General features: G+C 44.0%; 1 protein-coding gene across 1 annotated transcript in view; it reads left to right on the top strand.

The window, feature by feature from the left end:
* The window catches only part of LOC106821330 (TBC1 domain family member 1-like), an 82,178-nt gene that overhangs the window by 28,145 nt on the left and 32,068 nt on the right, over window positions 1–21,965 (top strand). Inside the window, exons 2-9 of the mRNA XM_014826087.1 lie at window positions 13,799–13,936; window positions 15,195–15,379; window positions 15,746–15,989; window positions 16,667–16,762; window positions 17,292–17,418; window positions 17,775–17,866; window positions 18,786–18,905; window positions 19,218–19,340. Coding sequence (XP_014681573.1) covers window positions 15,855–15,989; window positions 16,667–16,762; window positions 17,292–17,418; window positions 17,775–17,866; window positions 18,786–18,905; window positions 19,218–19,340 — 693 coding nt within the window. The 5' untranslated portion in view covers window positions 13,799–13,936; window positions 15,195–15,379; window positions 15,746–15,854. The remainder of the gene's footprint in view (window positions 1–13,798; window positions 13,937–15,194; window positions 15,380–15,745; window positions 15,990–16,666; window positions 16,763–17,291; window positions 17,419–17,774; window positions 17,867–18,785; window positions 18,906–19,217; window positions 19,341–21,965) is intronic.

Below are 21,965 nucleotides of genomic sequence, written 5' to 3'. Positions count from 1 at the left end.
CGGAGCGACAGCGCTCATCTCACGTCTACTGCGGTGACTCTGTGGTGGAGTGGTGGGATTCTAGTAAACCCTGTTAGTCCCAAATGTGTTAACATACGCGCCGAAACAGTGGAAAGCACAGAGATGGTATCAGGAACATTCAAGAGGAGTGTTCGTTGGGATCGTTATGAAAGTTGCCACGAGATGGCGCGTACGTTTTAAGTGTCTTAAGATTAAAGATGGAAGCTCCCATCGTACGTAGTAGCAACAACTATTTGCAAGACAGAATAGGTAAGTCCTCAGAAAATGTCTAAAATCTGCCCTGTGCCCCATTGACCTTTGACCTGTGACCTCCAATTTCGGCACAGTGATGGCATGATGCTATACACCGACTATCACGAGCCTAGGTCGAGCCGTTTAGATTTGTGCCGCAATTCTGCATTTCTTCCCTATACCTTAAAGGCTCACAATGCGCATCCAAACGCTAATTTCTCCAGTACTAGACTAGCAAATACTTCGTGTCATGCATAATCACACTACCTTATGACAAAATAAACTCTAGTTGCTCCCATTTCACTGCGCGTTGGCTTAAAACCCACAAGAAAGAGGTGAGAAAACTGGCATTCTGGCGCAAACGCCGACTGTTTGCCGAACAAAATAGCCTCGAAGTGGTGACGTGATGTCACATGTTTTTATCTTCGCTGCGCCCGTACCGCTGTACCGCAGCACCGCTGCACGGTTGCTTGGGGATTGGGGAAACTGTCAACAACATCGGAGAATTTCAACAACATTGGAGGTATTTTCAAAATACCTTTTATAAGACAACTTGCAGTGAAATGGGAGGAACTAGTTTATTTTGCCATAAGGTAGTATGATTATGCATGACACGAAGTATTTGCTAGTCTAGTACTGGAGAAATTAGCGTTTGGATGCGCATTGTGAGCCTTTAAGTTAAGGAGGGAATGTTCCCCCTTCTTTTACACCTTTTGACCTTTGACCCCCAGCTTTGACATCCCAACTCGTTTTCGGATTCCCCCCCACGTCCAGACTTTCGAATCCGTACGTCGAGCCGTTTAGATTTGTGCCCAACTGTTGACGGACGCACGGACGGCCGGATGCGGAATTTTTTTCCCCCACTTGAGTTCCGGACCCACCATAGATAGTGTTTTGTAATATATGTTTCGTATATATATGGTAGGATTATAGTTAGTGTTAGGGTTCGGGTACGGGTTAGGGTTAGGGTTAGGGTTAGGGATAGTGGGTATTCATTTTACATTGTTGCTTCGAGGAAGTCGAGTGAATGGAGTGCGCTGATTGGCTGTGGTCCGGAACTCAAATGGGGAAAAAAATTTCGCGGGCCGGACGGACGATCATGCGATTCTACAAGCTGCACCTGACTACGTCAGATGAGCTAAAAAAAAAGGGGGAAAATATATTTAATAATCTAACCGAATGCGATGCGAAGCTATAACAATGGAAAATGCTGTTGAAGATGGATTCTTCGCGTACTGGTTTCATATAGATTGCATTAGGAAGTACTCTTGGCATGTACAAGCTTATCTACGCGCGCTCTGCCCAGGGAATACAGGGAATTCTGCTGCCAGCTCTCGATTGATCTCTCGGTTTTCCTCTCTCCTTCCTCTCCAATCTCTCTTGTTTTTCTATTCCTCTCACGCTTGCTCTTCTCCGCTTTTTACTCCTTATGTCACATTCCTTTACAGCTATATTTTTCTACCCCTTACTGCTATGCTTCCCTCTTCTGCCTCCTCTCCTGTTTTCTCATTTGAACGGCATTTACGTGGAATTACTAGACGATAGAGAATACATAAACATTAAGACTGATAGTAAATACACTTTCTGTTTATTTACCATCGTTTTATTAGCTCATCTGACATAGTCAGATGCAGCTTGTAGAATCGCTTGATCGTCCGTGCGAGCGTCCGTCGTGCGTTCCGGTCAACAGTTGGCACAAATCTTAACCGCTGCGATCGTAACGGTCACGATATTGCGAACAGATTGGGGGGGATCGTCAAACGAGTTGGGAATGTTCGAACGGCCTGGGGGTACCAGGTGCAAAAGGTCAAGAGAGTGTAAATAAGGAGGGGAACATCTCACGATCTTAACTTAAGGTATAGGGAGGAAATGAGCAGAATTGCGGCACAAATCCTAAACGGCCTTCGACCTAGGCTCGTGATAGTTCGGTGTAATAGCATCATGGTAGCGAAAAGCCATCACTGTGCCGACACATTGGAGAGTCACAAGGTCAAAGGTCAGTGAGGCACAGGGCCAGATTTTAGGACATTTTCTAGAGGACTGGTCTGAGCGGAGCGATTGAAAAACTTTTTTGTTTCAAGCGGTGACCTAGCATTATTTATAGGCATTTATTGAAAGGACGCATGAAATGTCCCTTCTGCTGACAATGCGAAGAGTCAAGTTGTCGAGATAAACCTTTTGACCCTCAAGAGAAGGGTTTAAAGTGGATATTGATCTGACTGTCTGTTAGATAAAGAATTTGACTGCCGGTTTGCTAGTAGAATCTATACATGCCTGCGATGTATGAGGCTACAATGTCACAGTAGAAATTTCAAAGCTAAATTGGTTAAAGAAGGTGTAATGTTCCTTAAATCGTATAATTTCTCATTGAATGAAGTTGCATCGTCGGTTGGTAGAATAAATAATAAATAACGCAAGTTAATATGGTTTACTCACCGTGCCTGGTATGAAACGTACCGCTCGACGTTTCGCCTCCTGTCAGGAAGGCTTTTCTGCAAGCTAACTGAATTTAATCCAGTTTGACGCACCAGAATGGTGTGGTGGTCAATAGTTAGTCCAGCCGTGACTAAGCTGTATCCGCGCCCTCGCGTCCGGCGGTTAGATATCTATGGCGGCTCTTGGCGATCAGATTGGCCATCACTTGATCCTAACGCCTGATTTTGTTAGGCCTCGCGATCCAATGATCTTGCGAATTCATCCCAATCGATGTTAGTGGTTTGTCCTTCGGCTACCTGATCAGTGATCGCTGGATTTTGTGATTATCGGTAAGCCGACTTGTTTTGCCGGCGCCACTAGTGAAAGATTTGGGTGCTACGGTGCTCTACGTCGCATTATTGGATGTTCCTTTTAGGCGGGTTTTTTAATTTTTCGGCGTTTCTCCAATGTAACATTCTTTCACAGCATAGGCACACGGTATTTTAATAAGAACCGCAAGTCCGTAAATGTTGTGACATGTCCTGTATCTCGTCTATTAGAGATGTAATAAAAGCCGTTTTTAGAGTTTCAACGTCTCACTGTTTGACGGCCACATCCTTGCATTTTTTAGGTTTGACGCTGAAACAACGTCCGATGACCCCTCTTGACGATAGGGTAGGACGACTCAATCGTCTTCGTTTCCCAGTGGAGGTTTTTTTTTGGATGATGTTTTTTCCCGTGGTGATTTTTGCAATCTCCCTTGCGAACACTTTATCGAGTGTCGCAATTTGGGATAGCCGCATATTCCACTAAAGGCGTTCTAATGTGGCGGCGCTCAGCTTCCCGTGGCTCACTGCTACCGTTATAATTTTGTCTCTACGATCTAGTAGGCAGTCGTACCAACAGACATAGCCTAACAAAATCAGGTCGTTGGATCAGGAGGCCATCTGGATCCGCAACGACCGCAAATATCAACGGGACGAGGGCGGGATACAGCTTAGTCACGTGTGACATAAGCATATTAGACCACCACACGCATCTGGTCGGTGCAAACCCTGATTAAATTCAGTTAGCTTTGAGAAAGACTCTCTGACAGCGGCGAAACGTCAGCGCGTTATCGTTTCATACACACGGTTGAGTAACAATTAACTTGGTTTATCGTATAATTTCCTAATGTCATTCTGTAGCTGTCAGTATGTTCATGTAACGTATAGCCACTGCCAGCTGGCTTGCTGGGCAGTGCATATGTGTTTTTGGTGCACGTTTTTGCGCCTGCCTAATTGGTTACAGGTTGGCAAGCTCTCTATTGCATTCTGCAGGGCCTGTAGGCTTGCGTTTTAGGTAAGCATGGCTGCAGATGGCTTACCTATTCCTGTCCATTGGCAATAGTTGTTGCTACGAGCGTCTGATGGGAGCTTCCAATTCTTTAATCTGAAGACACTTTAACCGTACGCGCCTATCTTCGTGGCAACTTTCATAAACGATCCAAACGAACATTTCTTCATTGAGATAGTTCCCTGATACCAATCCCTGTGGCACTCCACTGTTTCGGCGTGGTATGTGAACACAATTGGATAGCACGGGTTTACTAGAATCCACACTCCACCACCGAGTCACCGCAAGTAGACGTTAGATGAGCGCTGTCGGCTCTGCGGCAACTTTATTATTTAAACGACCCAAGCGCCCGTGGAACACAATATTAGTAATTACACCTCTAGGCAAAATCCATGTTAGCTCTGTTTTGCCTCGGTTCGACCTATATGCCCCCCCCCAACTCCCCCTCCCCCCAACTCCCCCTCCCGACCCTTACTTTTCTTACTTCCATGTGTTCATCTTGAAAATTTTATTGTGCACATACTCATCGACTTTGATTAATAATATTTGCAAATACCTGCCATACTCCGTACTATAAACTAGAAACTGGATGTCTTGTGTCTGAAATCAAACAATTTTCGCTAGTATCCATGAGATCCCTTGAATCATTGACAGCGAGCAGCTGTGAACATTTCATTGCTGCTGTTGCTGCAAAGACAGATGTTGCGGTGGGAATCTAGACTGACGCCGAAAGTCCCTGACATCCGTCAGTCACTTATTTCTAACGAAATTACTGCCGTCTAATAGCAATCCAGGATTCAGTTTACAGTAGTTCGGCGAGGGGCTGCTGTCGTGTCTCCGGGTCATTACTGGGGCAACCATTGTGTTGTGTCGGTATGGGGCAACGAACTCGACAAACTTGCAAAACTAGAATGTTGTGTTGAGCTGTACTGGGTATAGTTAAAAAAGCGGCTGCAGGGTGTTGCGTACGACCTCCAGCTAGCTATGTAGTTAGCTCATTAGTATGCATGTACGGGGGGGGGGTGCTAGCTGGGACGATCAGAGAACGAGAGATCTTTTTACCACGTCATCGTGTTTATTTATCGTATTCATCGTATCGTGATTTATTTACGATCGCATCGTCGCTTATCACTATCAGTGACGTCCAAAAATACATTATCTCTACTCTCGACTAACAATAATACAACCAGGCGAAGCAACGAACTTTTTCGTACGCCGTGAGATAAAGTGAGTCCACAGTAACTTCCGGAATGATGTCTATCAATTATCGCGCATGATGTCTGTACATTATTGCAGAGCGTTGAGAAAGCACCCTTGAAAGTTTTTTGCATTGTTGTTTTAGTATGTATAATATTACTATAGCAGAATTTTTCAGGGATTCAGATGAACTTTGTTGAGGTCAAATCACGGAGTTCGACAGTAGAACAAGGGGAATTTGTCTCTAAATACGTCTTCATTGGAGTATTTGTATACATACATAGGCACCGCACTGTAGGCCTGTATTAGTACCAGGAGTGTCATATTATATTATATTATATTAGGAGGGTGTGTATTAGTCGTTGGTAATAGGTACTATACTGGTACATTATTGATAGTGACATACTTTAGGAAAATACTATTTTGCTATAGTGGAAGTGTAGGATTCTCCCACTGCTATATGGTGTCACATCATATGATTGCGATCATGAATCTGCATCGTAGGTAGATTACAATTCGGTTTCAGTTATCAATACAAAATCGTAACAGTTGTCCAGCAACATGGATAACTCACCAGTAAAGCGTTTAAACGGTCTGCAGCTATCTGAATAAAATGCGGATTGCAAGTAAATATTATACCCATGTACAACCCTTAAATACAATACACGAAGATAACTAAGTCGCACCCCCATCTTTTGGCTCATAGGGTCTATGCCCCAGGGTACTGCCAGAACGTACTCTGGTAACTATCTATAGCTGATATGGTTAGGGTTAGGGTTAGGGTTAGGGAGTAGGCGTAGGCGACTTCCTAGACTTGTTAGTGGAGTAGGCGAGGTACGGTCCGGCAGTACTCTGGGGGACATAGAACCTCTCAGCCATATTTTGCCTTCAAAAGTTGGTACAAACATTGGTACATGAACAAGATTTCTTAGCCTCGTGTATAAAGCCTAGCGCACACACCCGAGCAAAACGGGAAATTTTGTTTTCCAGCGTTTCGCGTTCTGCTCGGCGAGCAAGCGCACACACGCCACCCGACACAGCACACAGCTGGGCAAAACATACAGAAACACTGCGTACAGCGCCGCTGTCACATGACATCAAAAATAGCCATCCAATGGACATACAATTTTGTGTGTCATGTGATATTTTTAAGGATATTCATTGGAGACCGTCTGGGGCGTTTCGCTGTGTAGCAGAACGATTGACGCACACACCCGAGCAAAACGTACGCTCAGGCGAAAACACGTTCCGCGAATCAAACATTGCTTGTTCAGCGAAACACGCTCAGCTGAGCAATGTTTTTTTTTTGGTCCCTCCACGCCCGGGGCATAGCAACACCCTGTTTCTGTATATTTTGTTCAGCTGTGTGCTGTGTCGGGTGGCGTGTGTGCGCTTGCTCGCCGAGCAGAACGCAAAACGCTGGAAAACAAAATTTCCCGTTTTGCTCGGATGTGTGCGCTAGGCTTTATAGTATATACACGAGTAACGTGTTGCCAGATCCGCATTGTAATTATGATTTTCCATTGATAACCAGAGCTTGATAAACATCGGTTGCGGCTATCTGTAGTTCATTATAAGATTGCTGTAATGAAGCTAATGATGTGCTATTGTGCCAACAGGAGACCGATTTTTGCTTTCGCGAATATTTGCTTTTGAGGCGCCATCAAAGTTGACAAGTGAGTTTTCCTTGTTAAAAATACACTAGTTCTTACGAAATACTCGGCTGTAAAACGAAAAAAAACTTACGGTATAAAATAAGTCGGGTAATACTACAGGAATCTGATGGCGGCCTAGCCCGACCAGGCTGTGTGACTAACGTCAATATACACATACATTCTAACAATCTAACCCTAGCAAAGACCGTTTCTTGGCGGCCAAGCCTCATGCATATAAACATTTATGGAAATTTACAGATGATTCCTATGACAAAACTCTCCGACAACAGCCGACGAAAATCCTGAACGAAAACGCAGTCGCGTGCTGCAGAGCGCACTTCTGTCTGCTTTGCCACAGTGCTTACCTCCGTAATTAGTTGCTGTTCAAACTAGTTACGTAATGGATGTGATTAGAAGCAGTGTGGGGGGGGGGGCTATGTAACCATAACAACGTGCAGACAGACAGTGTTCTGTCAATATCACCGTGAAGTTTTTTTTAAACAATTTTTGTTTGAATCGTATTTTTGTGTGCGTTCCGCGTAACTGCAATAAACGCCAACTGAACTTGTCGTTGAAAGCAGTACAACAACAAGCAGTCGTTGAACAGGTCGGGTTGGCTTACACGATAACGTGAAAATCTGGCGTTGCTGACCTGAAACGTTTTTCTCTTAGACTAATGATATTATGATGATATTGATCTTGATATTGATATTGATATTGATTTTGATATTGATGATATTGTATAATGATATTAGACCTATTATATGATGACCTATTCAGGGTTCTCCCCAGGATGAAATTCAAACAGGGGGGAGGGGAAGGGAAGGGGGAGGGGGTCGATTCCCGCGCTGGCAAACTTTTATTGTGGTGGAATTTAATCGGGGCGGAGGTATTTTAAACGGGGCGCAACGATTGAAACAGGGGGGAGTTTTCCCAAACGGGGCGCGCGCGCCCCGTTTGCGCAACGTAGGGAGAACCCTGCTATTATTCTATGAGACCTGTTCATCGGCTGCACAATGGGATCATACAATGCCTTTAATATGCTCGCACAGATGTGAGCGCAGAAATAGTTGATAGGAGATATAGACGATATGAGTAGGAACACCGTATTGATCGGGGTTGCAAAGATAGGAGAGGAAAGAAGTGGGATCATATCAGGAGTGTCATAATATCAGAAGTAGATAATAGGGAAGGAGTGTGACTTCAATAAACAAGGGAAATTCGTAATTTACTAGCCTTAGAATACCTACGATTTACTACGCGTAACTCAACCAAATTGAGCTCAAATCGTACAGAGTACATTCGCCTAGCATCGTGCGAAATCGTTTCCTCGTATACACCCGCAATCCGGAGATACAGACTAAAACGTACGACACGATTCTCCATTCTGTTGCCAGCAAAACGAATCCATACCCTGCCTAACTTAAAACAATAGGCAGCTACTATTACTAACGACTCTTGCGCACTCTTGTGTCCTCGGTGATGCGGTGTGACTCGCTGGGAGATTGGAGCTGGAGCTGCTGCTGATTGCGGTGGGCGTGCGTGCGTGCGGTGCATACCAGCTGTAAATAGGTCAAAGATTAGCTCGCCAAGTGTTGCGTCGATGTCCAATCTCCCAGCGAGCCACACTGCATTGCCGAGGGCACAAGAGTGCGCAAGAGTCGTTAGTAGCTGCCTATTGTTTTAAGTTAGGCGGGTTATGGATCGTTTTGCTGGCAACAGAATGGAGAATCGTGTCGTACGTTTTATACCGCGTTCACACGGTACTGGTTTGGCTCGAGCTAAATGGGCTAAATTTGGCTCAGGCTAAATTTGGCTCGGGCCGGTTTGAGTCGGCGCATTCACACGTACGCAAGTGAATACTGTCTGTCAAATTCAAATTCAAATTCAAATAAATTTTATTGCACAAATATCTCACAGATACTTTGGCAGTATGTCGCGAGATGGCGTTGTGTATGATTCAGTGTTTACTTCCGTTCCGAGTTCAATTATCAATCTTGAAAACATGCATCCTGATCAAATTTTTCGAATTTTTATACTGTTTTGGACTTTATTTCGTCGAAGTACACTTTCGACACTCGTGGCATCTACCGCTCTTCCGATTTAGCTGGTGCTAAAATTTGGCTCGGGCCTGGTCAGACGTTTTCGATGGGACCAAATTGGCTCGTGCTAACTCGGCACGGCCCCGAAAAACCGTCCGTGTGAACTCTCTGGCCGAGCCAAATTTGGCGCGGGCCCAATTAGGCTCGGGCTAAAAACGTCCGTGTGAACGCGCCTTTAGTCTGTATATCTCCGGATTGCGGGTGTATACGAGGAAACGATTTCGCACGATGCTAGGCGAATGTACTCTGTACTATTTGAGCTCAAGTTGGTTGAGTTGCACGTAGTAAATCGTAGGTATTCTAAGGCTAGTAAATGACGAATTTTCCTTGTTTATTGAAGTCACACTGAGTGACACTCCTTCCCTATTATCTACTTCTGATAATATAGACTGTGTAGAGTGTCATAGCATATCTAATATAAGGTAAATGTACAGTGATTATTCTGAGGGAAAATTAGACAAAGAAGGTAATGGCCAGTTTGGGGGAAAAACGCACATGTATGATGTATTCAAAGGCGTGCCATAGGCACGCATGCGGACGCTGCAGGCTGAGGCAGGGGGAGAGAGGGAGTTCTGGGAGGGGGTCTCCCCCAGCAAAAGTTAAAAAATTTGAATGTCTTAGAATGCATTTGAACATTTTCACAATGGCGATGTTAAATTTGACAATGGCGGTGTGCCACTGTGCCTCATATGTATAAGAAACCCTGATGTATCTATATTAGTATAATATGTAGAGTGTCATTATATATCTATATATATTATGACACTCCTGATCATGATATCATACCACCAGAAGTGAATAATAATAGATATTGATATTATTATTATTAATATTAGCTATTATTATTTACTCATGATATTGTAGCCCCTGGGCTTTCAACTGCATGATCAATCAGTTAGGTTTGAGGCTGCTGCTAACTTATCTTCATTCTTGTATATCGTATCTACTATTGGTGCAGTGCCCGCCGCCCGGTGAAATTAGAAAGAGGTAACCAGTTTCTGAATTGCTCTTAATTTAGTACATCGGAAGCGTACAATTAAGTGTACAGGTTACATCTATAAAAATGTTTAACGTTAGCCGTGTATAACCCTAGGCTACTGATCCCCCCATGAAGTCACACAAGCTGGAATTATTTCATTTTGACACTTGTGCGTACTTGTACTTTGTAGGTGCACTCAATGTCAAAAATCACACTGTTCCCCATCTGTCACGTAACGTTGGTACCCAGAGATGCTCTCTCTCGCTCACGGCTAGCGAGAAGTAGTTAAGGATGGCCCAGTTTAATCAGCTTGCGAACATATATGTCATTAGTTCCGATGAAGAACTGAGCTGGAGCTGGTGTAATGACAGTTTGGCCGATTGCGTTAGCGAATGTCTGTATGTAGGCTGCATTAGATGGACTAATGGTGTACGTGCTCGCAGAGGTGTTTGCATTAGTAGCAGTAACAAAACTACTCTAGATAGGTCAGCTGAAACTCTATAGCGACGTGAATCGATGCAGTGAAAAGTCAGTGTAACGTAGTCGAAACCATCTAGTCATATTGAGCAAAACCATAGATACCGTACCACCACCCCTACACCGGTCTCAGACACAGAGTCGTATTGAGCAAAACCACAGATACCGTACAACCACCCCTACACCGGTCTCAGACACAGAGTCGTATTGAGCAAAATCACAGATACCGTCCATACAACTGTGCAACCGTTACCTTCCCCCTACTTAAACCAGCTTCAGACTACAGCAGATGCTGCGTCGCAAAAGAGCATGGTCCCAGCAGGGTCAGAGATGCGTCCTGGCGAAGCCCTGGGTGTTGGCACAACTTCTTGGGCATCTTAACCTGTGTCCAGAATTTTACTTATTTTATTTATTTATTTAAAGATGGTACATTTGTGGTACCTCACCGTCGGAAAATTTGACATCCGTTCGGACATCCAGAACGGAGAATCCTCGGACAGTGCATCTCCCTGCAGAACCATCAGGAAGTAACGAAACGTGCGGAAAGCTGCTACTGATACAGTTGATTGAGAAATTCCTTGTCTGGATGGTTCTGTTCAATAACGGAGGGGAAGGGGTGCCGAGGCAGAATGTTTGTGTTCTTTAATCAACACAGGGTATTATATATATATATATATGCTTATGGAAGCGCCTTCTGAAGTCTTCCCGTTCCGGGAATACTGAAGAGCGAAGTAATTTATTTATGTGAGTAGAATAATGGCGCGTTTATTAGCAGTTACGACGATGCTGAAAGCTCTACCATCTGCATTTTACACACCCGAAATGTGTTGTCAAAGCGGTACTTCACACTGACTTGCGTTACCGTTGGTTTGCTGTTATTGCATATCACTATCAGGGTCCCTTACCAAATCGTAAGCATTTTCGCAGAGAGCATATCTCTTGCAAAAATGGTACGCAATGAAATCATTATTGTATAATTAATATAGAATCAGGAGTGAATAATAATAGGTTGTTAGATCTATTATTATTCACGCCTGATAGAATGTATAATATTTCTATGTATATTATATCTATCTTATATGTATCTTATACACTCCCGATGAAATGTTATAACGAGAAAGCAGAAATATCGGGAGAGTGAGTACATCAAAAGTCGGGGGCGAAACGTGAGAGTACGAAACGTGGGAGTGCTCGGGCAAGCCGTTGTAAAATATAGCGAGTGCCGAGACGCAATTTTTCACGGATCTGTTTCAGCAGGTATGTCCTGTAATCCATGTTGTCATCAAAATCAGCGGACACGCACATCCTTTATTCGAATGGGCCCTTTGAAATCTGGTTTACAAATTACAGTCTCGTCATTATCTGCTATTGTGCCCATGGCTCGAGACATTTTCCTAACATCACTTACGAGCAAATAATTGACCGTCATTGCTTCGGAGAGCGTCGACTTCATATTGTATGTTTTTAGCCTGGAAGGATGTGTACCATTTGCGTAGTCATGGCAACGTGGATGCCAAGGTCTCACACCATTATTAAGGTGGTGAACAACAGTAGAGGGTGTCCATAGGCGGCAGGCCTGAATAAGCACCGAACAGAAATTAATTAAAAATACTCACACTGTTACTTCGCTTACACAACATACACTTTATTCATGTTAAATAACTACAGATTCATGCTCTATGCTCCGCTCGAAACTTTTGCCAGCTCTATGATGCGAATTTCTGCAAAATTGTCTGAACACATTTCAAACACAAAAATGACCAACCGGTCGCTGTGGCTACGCCACCTGACGGAATGTCACGAATACACAACAAGACCAATTTTACTTCTAATGCTTTCTAGACGTCCACGAGGCATCTAACTTGCGTGCATAATGCAAATTATTGCACTCTAGTGCCGAATTTCGGCGGAAAAAAAATGCCATTTCTAGAGACGAAATAGTTCAACGGTGAAAAATTTGCGTAGGCTTACTGTTGTATGACTTTGTTTGCTACGGCACAATAACCAACGCATCTCACATACAGGTGCTGTAAACGAGAAGGTATACCCACAGACTAACGGATACTAATGTATCCGTTAGTCTGTGGTATACCTCGGGAAAATAAATAAAAAGATAAAACAAAATACAAAAATTCACAGGTTATGTGAAGCGAAAATCTTTTCCCTGACGACTATTACCAGCGCAAGATATGCTGTCGATTTTGGCGAACGCATCCATTTTACTCTGTTTTGAGTCTTTACAAAAGGGGAACGTGAGAGTTAAAGCCATCTCGGCATGGAAATATAGTAAGCTGGCTTGTCAGCGCGGTGTGTGATTTACGTTCGTCGCCCAAAGCACCGCTAACTACCTGCATTGCCACTTGCATTGACAACTGCTGTTTACAGCTACGGCTTGTGTTAAAGGTCAGACCGCCCACTGGCTACGTTAAATCGATCGTTCGTGTGATCATGATCCTAACGGCTTCCTCGTGGACGTAGTCATTGCTTATGTTTATTGTTCATTCGATTTCTTGGTTGCAGTAACCGAGCTAACAACTAATGTTGGCAGTCAGTCAATGTGTATGCAAGTCGTATATATATATGAAATTGAGCATTCGGGAAAGAAAAGCAGAGGGATTAGTTTAGTATTATCAGGAGTGAATAATAATAGATTTATTATTATTCACTCCTGGTATTATCATAAATATGTGTATGATATCGTCCACGTGTACTAAGCTGTGATATGTAGCTGAGCGGGTAACTCGTTTCTTGGAAGAAGAGCGTGTTGAAGATAGATAGTCTGCTCACAACTAATAAGATAGAGAGTTCTGTGATGGGGGTAGGTAAAGGATCAGCAGGCTGTTATCAAATCTTGTTATGAAATACGGCTGATTAAAAATAAAGGTGATCAAAATTATGGCAAAAAATGTGTTAGAAGTCAGTCAAAAGCAGAAGCAAGATGAGTTTTACCTATGCAAGGTGCTGTGTGCTATGATGAAATATGACGAAGTGGCTGGGTGGATGGAATGGGTGGGTGGATGAATGGATGGATTGATGGATGGACGGACGGACGGACGGACGGACGGATGGATGGATGGATGGATGGGTGGGTGGATGGATGGATGGATGGATGGATGGATGGACGGACGGACGGACGGACGGACGGACGGACGGACGGATGGGGATGGATGGACGAATGGACGGACACACGGACGCATGGATGGATGAATGGATGGATGTGTGCTGGGTGGTAGCTCTACCGGTGTAGCCTGTAGCTGGAGCAAAGGGGCTACACTGGTAGAGCTAGGTTGGTGGGTGGATAGGCGGATAGATGGATGGATGAATGAATTGATAGCTACACTTGCCTTCGTCGTGTGTTCTGATTGTTGTCTGCCATGTTCTTGCAGGTGAAGGAACTGTTTAACAGTGTGAAGGATGCGACTATCCATGCTGGCGACCCAGGAGGAGGCACTGGCTCTGCAGCTTCCTCAACCGAGAGCCTTCCCTGTACCTCTCACTTCACCGAGGTTCTCTACACGGGCAAGGTAAGGAGAGAGAGTCCACGTGCGTGTTCAGTCACTGTTACTACTCCCCCACGTGCGTGTTCAGTCACTGTTTCTACCACCCCACGTGCGTGTTTGGTCAGGCTGTTCCTACCACCCCACGTGCGTGTTCAGTCACTGTTCCTACTCCCCCACGTGCGTATTCAGTCATGCTGTTCCTATCACCCCACGTGCGTGTTTAGTCACTTTGTTACTACCCCCCACGTGCGTGTTCATCCAGTCTGTTCCTACCACCCCACGTGCGTGTTTAGTCACTCTGTTCTTACCACCCCGCACATGCATGCCCAGTCACTCTGTTCCTACCACCCCCCCACATGCATGCCCAGTCACTCTGTTCCTACCACCCCCACATGCATGCCCAGTCACTCTGTTCCTACCACCCCCCACATGCATGCCCAGTCACTCTGTTCCTACCACCCCCCCACATGCATGCTCAGTCAGTCTGTTCCTACCACCCCACGTGCGTGTTCAGTCAGACTAATGCGTTTATGAGGTTATTAGAGGTAAGCTAGACATGTTATGAACTCACTGCACGCTACACGCACACTGCAGAGAAGGACATAGAGCATCCTCTACGCGTGGCGACGCCGGTCAAGCCAGCGGCGAGCGGCAGACGATCTCCGACGAGCTACCGGGCGCTCTGGAAGAAGGCCATCATCGAGCAGATTCTGCTCATACGCATGGAGAAGGAAAACCTCAAGCTGAAAGGTGGCGTGCGCTCATAGAGGAGCGTAGATCACACCCCACTCATGCATTGTTACAGAATCATATCAAACCTACCGTACACTGTATAAAGCCACCACATATACCAGTTGCTTTCGTTTGACTGAGGTTCTCCCCCACACAAGCTTTCTTTAGTATCCAGGGTTCTCTTCAGAAATTTCAGAAGGCATACTGGGTGATAAATAGACATTTATGCGCGATTTTTAATTGCAGTCAATTGCACATGTAAGCGACCCAAAAATATTCTAGAAATAGCTAAATTATATGAAATGTGATAGAATCAAAAGCACATACTCTATACAAAATATGTGCTCCTAATCTAATATAGTGATACTATTTGCTATTAGAGATCCTTACGTCTTTATGTGTGTGGTCGTCGTCGTTCGTGAATCACGATATAAAGTTATTTCGTCAGTTGATATAACATGTATTAGCATGCATGTATGTAGATTCCCCATATTCATCTCTTCATCCGCATTCGTGTGTCTTGAATAAATGGAGATCGTATCATTTGCAGGCACGTTTACCCGATAAGAAAGCTCCCCCTACATTCATCGACGACGCAGTTGACCGCTTCCAGCAGCACGACGTGAAGAAAGCGCGCCGCCGGATCAACAATGAGAACGACGCTGATAGGCGGCGCCACACGAGCGGTTCCAGCATCAACAGTCTGCCGGGCACTCTCGACCCACTCCACTTCAAGTAAAGTCCGTAATCTGTCTGGTGTCCATTTATTATTATTGGTCCCTGTGGTCGTTGTTTTGTCCGCTGTGACGCAACTGACGCGTGATGAAATCGTGCTGTGTGAGAGATAGTTTTTAGTGGTTGGAAACCCGTTTTCACTTCACTTTCTCTTTTCACTTTTCTTTCACTTTTCTACTTTCTCATGAGTATATAAATTAATGACAGAAGCACTGTCGTGCATTTAAATCTAATATTCACAATAATAATAATATGAAACAGTAAGGAGTCGGAGAGCTAGTTAAGTGTACAATGCAACCATTTTGGTCAAGTTCTATATCTTAGTAGTTGAGAAATCATAGAACTAATTTTACAATGGTTTTGCAGAGAAAATGAGCTAGCAGGACAAGCAGCGAGGCTAGAGCACAGCGGCACTGGAGAACCGGAGACGCCCGATGCCTTCGTTGACAAGAAGACTGGATCTGTAGACAACCTCATGGACCAGAAGTACAGAGACAAGAACCGCACTATGCTGTTTCAGATCGGCAAGCAAGAGATCTCTCTAATCTCTCCTGACAAGAAGTCCATTCTTCTGGAGAAAAAGTTTAAAGACATATCATTTTGCTCGCAGGTATGTTGTGAGAATGAATCGTGAACGTTCTCCCTTTGTCCCTGACCATTTCTCTTCCTTTTCCTGTCTATTCTCCCTTTATTCCTCTTGTCCTCCTTTGCCCCTTTACATTTTCTCTTTTCTTATATATTGATCTTAATGATTAAACTCTTAATCTGGCTCTTTATTATACTTTTTCTTGGCCGCTCTGTTCATACCTGGCTCTCTCATTTCCTTTACTTCTTCCTCTTTCCTGTTCTCTATTTTCCATGAATTGCCCTGGCACGTTTAGTGTTCCACACGTAAGCCCTTCAACAAATAGTGCTTTTGACCATTTACCCAACGAGCTGGTAGATCTGCTGGAGTTAGCTCATGCTTTTGGTATAAACAATTTTTAATATAAAATTTTATTATTTTCCAGTGTTAGAGTAGGGTAATTTTGAGTGTAGTAATATAGTATAGTTGAGTGAGAAGTAGTTTGAGTTGCATTTTGGGTATTTAAAATATAATGAAGAATGGCTCTAATGTCATTTGAATTATATTGTGAGAGAAGACAACACTGGTAAGCAGGCTTCATTGAAAAGATACAGACTGCATTCAGCAGGGATTAGTAGGCATAATTATATAATGTAATTATATTCCCTGTTTTTCTCACCAAAATATTGTTTCACTAGATGTTGGTGTTCGTTGTATTTCAGGGTTACAGACATGCTGAACACTTTGGCTTCATCTGTGGGGAATCCACTACTGACAACTACGTGTGCTACGTTTTCCGTGGGCAGAGTAGTTCCGTGGTACGACCAACAGTCTCCAATGCCATTCCTTTAGTTTTATAGTTTTAGCATATATTTCTATTAGATTCAATCTAGTGGTTATGTTAATTAACAAAGGTTCCAAGTATAAGGTTGATTTACTGTGTCACTGTGGAGATGACTTTAGTGATGTCAGTGGCTAGTTGACAATGAGACACTAGACACTAGTTGGTGTCACTGTGTAGTTTAGGTGGTTATGTCAGTGTGCCGTTGACATTGGTCAGTGATTTCAAAGTGTAGGTGTCGTCAGTGATTTCAACCTCTAGTTAAGATTAATATCTCAAAATGTCTGTGCTTAGTTGATATTAATGATAGCCATGCTCAGTGTGTAATTGATGTTAACAAAGCCCCACCCCACCCCAATGGATGTGTCTGATACTGTCCGTTTATAATGTCACCACCTCTCACCCACCTGTCGCATTCGATCGAGTAATCGTGGAATGACATCGCAGAAACTTGATGTCTCTGTCGTTGATGTCATCCTCGTTTGTGTTGCTTTGCATTGCTACAGGTTGATGAAATCATGGCCACTCTGAAACAAGCCTTCACGTGTGCCTACCAGACGAAACCAGCCAAGTATACGGTCTGTGAGCAGTGCCCCATGCAGCAGTTTCACAAGCTCTGCGTGGAGATGGAGGGTGAGCATCTATGTCTTCACATGTCAGACCAAAAACACCATCTAGTCTGCTAGCATGTACTCCTGAAACTATGAGTTTATTCGCAAATCGGAGGAGCTGTGGGGCGCATTAGACCGCCGATCTATTTCATCGTAAATGCTTTTAAAAACAAGCATCTATCACTGTAGCAACAAGTGATCTTTGCATGCTCGCAAGAGTTTCGTAGGCGTATGATTCTGCAATGTGCAAAGTTTCGTCGGTCGCAGTATAAATGGATTGGATATTGAGATTGAAACATGCAAGAATCGTACAGTATACAGTCTGCAGTGACATGCTGTGACTGCGGGAATGTGACACTGTCATTGTATGCGTCACAGGTATGCCTCCGGACAAGATATACATGACGATAATGAAGAGGCTGGAGACGATGCCAGACGAGGATCAATCCGAGATCCTTGATCAGTTAGCTGTAAGCGTGGTTAATACCTGCGCACGCTCATGCTCGCACGCTCGCACGCAAACATGCACGCATGCACGCACGCACACATTCACACATGCACACATGCAGCCTGAATGAATCGACGCGCGCCCGCAAGCACGCACGCACGCATGCACGCACACACACACACACACACACACACACACACATCTAGCCTGAATGAATCGACACACGCACGCACATGTGCACGTACGCACGCACTCACACACACACACATGCAGCCTGATTTATTTGATGCACGGACGGACGGACGTACGCACGCACGCACGCACGCACGCACGCACGCACGCACGCATGCACATATGCACTCACTCACGCACGCCCGCACCCTAGACTATACTTCTGGTTAGCAAACAGCTGATTCCTATTGAGTGTGACAGGTCTCTAATTACTTCATCACTCCCAGGGTGGTAAACATGTATGATATTTTTGGAGACACGTGGTGGCACTCAGCCAAGGTGTACCTGGAGACAATTCGAGTGCTCGCAGGATCTACTGGCAAATAAACCTGCTTGCTTGAGTCACGTGACGTAGTGTGTTGACAAGCCTTCAAAAGGATTCACGGTTTTGTGATCTTCAGTATTTAGGTCACGAAGGAAATTAGCATCAAACACGTTGTTGCAGCCTTCTCGAATCCAGCCCCTGATCAGATGTGATGATAAAATGTTGACAGCGACAATTCGGTAGCAATGTCTGGAGTATATGGAGTATTAATCCTCTTCTGCGTACGTCATTGTTATCATTTGCGTGACGAATATCAAGTGAGCTGGAAATTTTTGTCAGCACTTGACTCTCCAGTTGCAATGGGAAATAGTGGGAGAGGCTGCTCGCTGAACCGATAGTTTTTGTGTGCAAGCAGGAAGCGTAATGTGATTGAATGATGCTTTAGGAAGCCCACGGGAATGGACGGCACGAGAAAAATGACCAGCTCATGACGTTAATACGATTGCTGTGCGAACGCAAACAAAAGATTCATGTGCACTACAACGAAGGCATCTCCAAGCTAGAGGTAGGGAAATTGGATTTTGAAGGTGTGGCCACCTTGGGGATAGTTGGGTGTAGAGATAATACACTGTGTAGGTTGTGCTGGGGGTGCATTGGTGGTATTTGGGTTTGCGAGTATGTTTTATGTAAAAGGAGGAATGGAGTTATGCAGTTGTGGAACGAAGTTTCATTGCATTACAAATGTTTTGTTATTATAGTAATATTATTAGGCTATGCGTTTTAGCTAACTTAGCATAATGCCAAGAGTACAAATCCCATGAACTGCGCTTTACAGCACGTGTAAACTGCAGCTGGCTGTGTTGTTTGATGGTTGCAGTTCAGCATATTTGATAGCAAGAAGGCGGTTTCTAGCACCTTCGATCATCTTAGGAGCAAAGCAAAGAAATCAATCAATTTATCATTTGACTTTACCACCCGGATAACTGCCACCCGGACAACTGCCCCCCTAGGACAATTACCCCCCTAGGACAACTACCACCCGGATAACTGCCACCCGGACAACTACCACCCAGACAACTACGTATACCCCCCTAAGACAACTAGTACCACCCGGACGGCTACCCCCCTAGGACGATTACCCCCTAGGACAATTACCACCCAGGCAATTACCACCCGGACAATTAGCACCCACACAACTACCACACAGACAACTAGACAGAGGGCACTCACGGAGAGTGCATACCTCCGCCAGAATGTAACATGTATGTGTTACGAGCTGGCTTGCTGCGCTGGCTGGCTGGCTGGCTCGCTAACGCGCTAATATCGATCGCGCGAACACACACACACGCTAACACACGAACACACTAACACACAAACACACTAATGCACGAGAGCGATCACATAACCTCTTCCAACTCTGTTGGGCGGAGGTAATAAACGTTTTATATTAACATATGATATAGTCAGGAGTGAATAATAGATATATAGTTTATACAGATGAGTATAAGATATAGTATATTATTATTATACAGATGTTAATTAATTATAGAAAAATATGTGGACGTCCTAATAACGTTTTTGAAACGTTACTAGCGAAGGGAAAGAGGAGGGGGAGGAGAAGTGGGAGGAGGAGGGGGAGAAAAAGGGAAGGAGGAGAGAAGGAGGAGGAGTAGTTTAAAGACCGGGCGGGCTCTTCGTATGTCCTACTACTGCACTTACTAAATGATCGCACGGCCTGTTTGCCCGTTGTTATTCCGCTCCGACGCTCACGCCACCACCAACCCTCCTCCCCTCCCCCCAAACTCACGGCACCACCAACCCTCCTCCCCTCCATACACTCAAATTTTAAAATATGGTGTAGGAGTAAAAAGGATAGTCTTGTCAGTTTTAGGTGGATGGCTCCCTCTCTGTCAATCCTTCTTCCCATTCTAAGTTAGTGGATGGTCACTAAACCTTTTAAGAAGCTAAGGGTCGGGTGCTGCGATTCTGGTTTGGGGGATCCTACATATGTTTAATTGTTCAGTTCTCTGTTGTGCATTTTACATTCATCGGGTTCGTGAGTGACATAGCATCGGTGACCTGATAGATCCAGAAGCGTTTGGGTTAGCCATGTTCTCACTATATGTCCATAGCTTCTTCACTTTCTCGTTAGAGGTGCTGACATTATAGGTTTGGGGCTGATGGCTAGAGCTAAGATAGCTTCAGTTTGTGCCTGCTCTAGCGACTATTTGGAATCTGACGCTCGTACAGGCTGAGTATAATAGAGTTAGCCGAGTGAGATGTAGAGTGATTGAGCTTGATTAGCTCAAGGTAATGTAGCCATCGTTTTCGAAGATTCTAGGTTAGGGGGGGGTGGGGGGGAGAGGAGGGGGGGGGGGGGCCTCCTAGAGCTAATGATGAAGTATGTGTACGGTTGTATAACCACTATAAGATAAGTAATACTAGTGCCTACGTATTATGATGTGTTTCGAGCCTAACATCATCGCCTTATATCTACTTAACGAGCTAATGGTTTGATTATTGTAGCCCAATTTTACCTGGAGGTCGAGTCGTGCTGCTATTAATGGTTGTGGGTTTTGGATTGTACCTCTAACGCATGTCGAGTTAGATCTTGCTTAACTATCAACTAGATACATGAGTTTAAGACATAATGCAAGATATTGGGGATGCCCTTAAGCTTTAAATAAGCGCATTATCCAGTCAAAGCAGTTTCGCCTATAAGTGTATTTAACCAAAACAATTAGGTTTGGGCTACTTAGCCCCGTAATGTTACCAATTAGCTATTGTATAATGTTACCAATTAGCTATTGTATAATGTTACCAATTAGCTATTGTATAATGTTACAAATTAGTTATTGTATAATGTTGCCATCTACCCAAACCTATAATGTTAGCACCTCCCAAACCTATAATGTTAAAATGGCAACCTATCTTATAATGCTATTTAATGTAGCTAACTCATAACTTAGCCATTAGCTTAATCTAATTAGTGTTATCAGGCACAACTGACATGTAGTTAGCATCCACCCAAACCTATAATGTCAGCACCTCCCAAACCTATAATGTTAAAATGGCAACCTATCTTATAATGCTATTTAATGTAGCTAACTCATATACTTAGCATATACTTAATCTATAGTGTTATCAGTCACAACTGACATGTAGTTAGCATCCACCCAAACCTATAATGTCAGCACTCAACCTATAATGCTGTATAATGGCCACAGGCTATCTTCATAATGCTATGTAATGTAGCTAACTCATATACTTAGCATCTACTTTAAATCTATAGTGTTATCAGTCACAACTGACATGTAGTTAGCATCCACCCAAACCTATAATGTCAGCACCTCTAACCGATAATGTTAAAATGGTTGACATATAGTTAGCATCCACCCAAACCTATAATGTCAGCACCACTAACCGATAATGTTAAAATGGTTGACATATAGTAGCATCCTCCAAACCTATAATGTCAGCACCTCCCTAGCTTCTAAAATGGTTAGCACATCCCTAACTTATAATGTTAAAATGATTGACATATAGTTTAGCATCCACCCAAAACTTATAATATTGCTATCTCTCTAACTTTAAAAATGGTAAAATGTAAATGTAAAATGTAATG

Source organism: Priapulus caudatus, unplaced genomic scaffold (assembly GCF_000485595.1).
Source record: "Priapulus caudatus unplaced genomic scaffold, Priapulus_caudatus-5.0.1 Scaffold69, whole genome shotgun sequence".
Taxonomy (NCBI): Eukaryota; Metazoa; Priapulida; class Priapulimorpha; order Priapulimorphida; family Priapulidae; genus Priapulus; species Priapulus caudatus.
The sequence above is the reverse complement of the archived record's forward strand: the minus strand, read 5'-3'. Positions and strand labels throughout refer to the sequence as shown.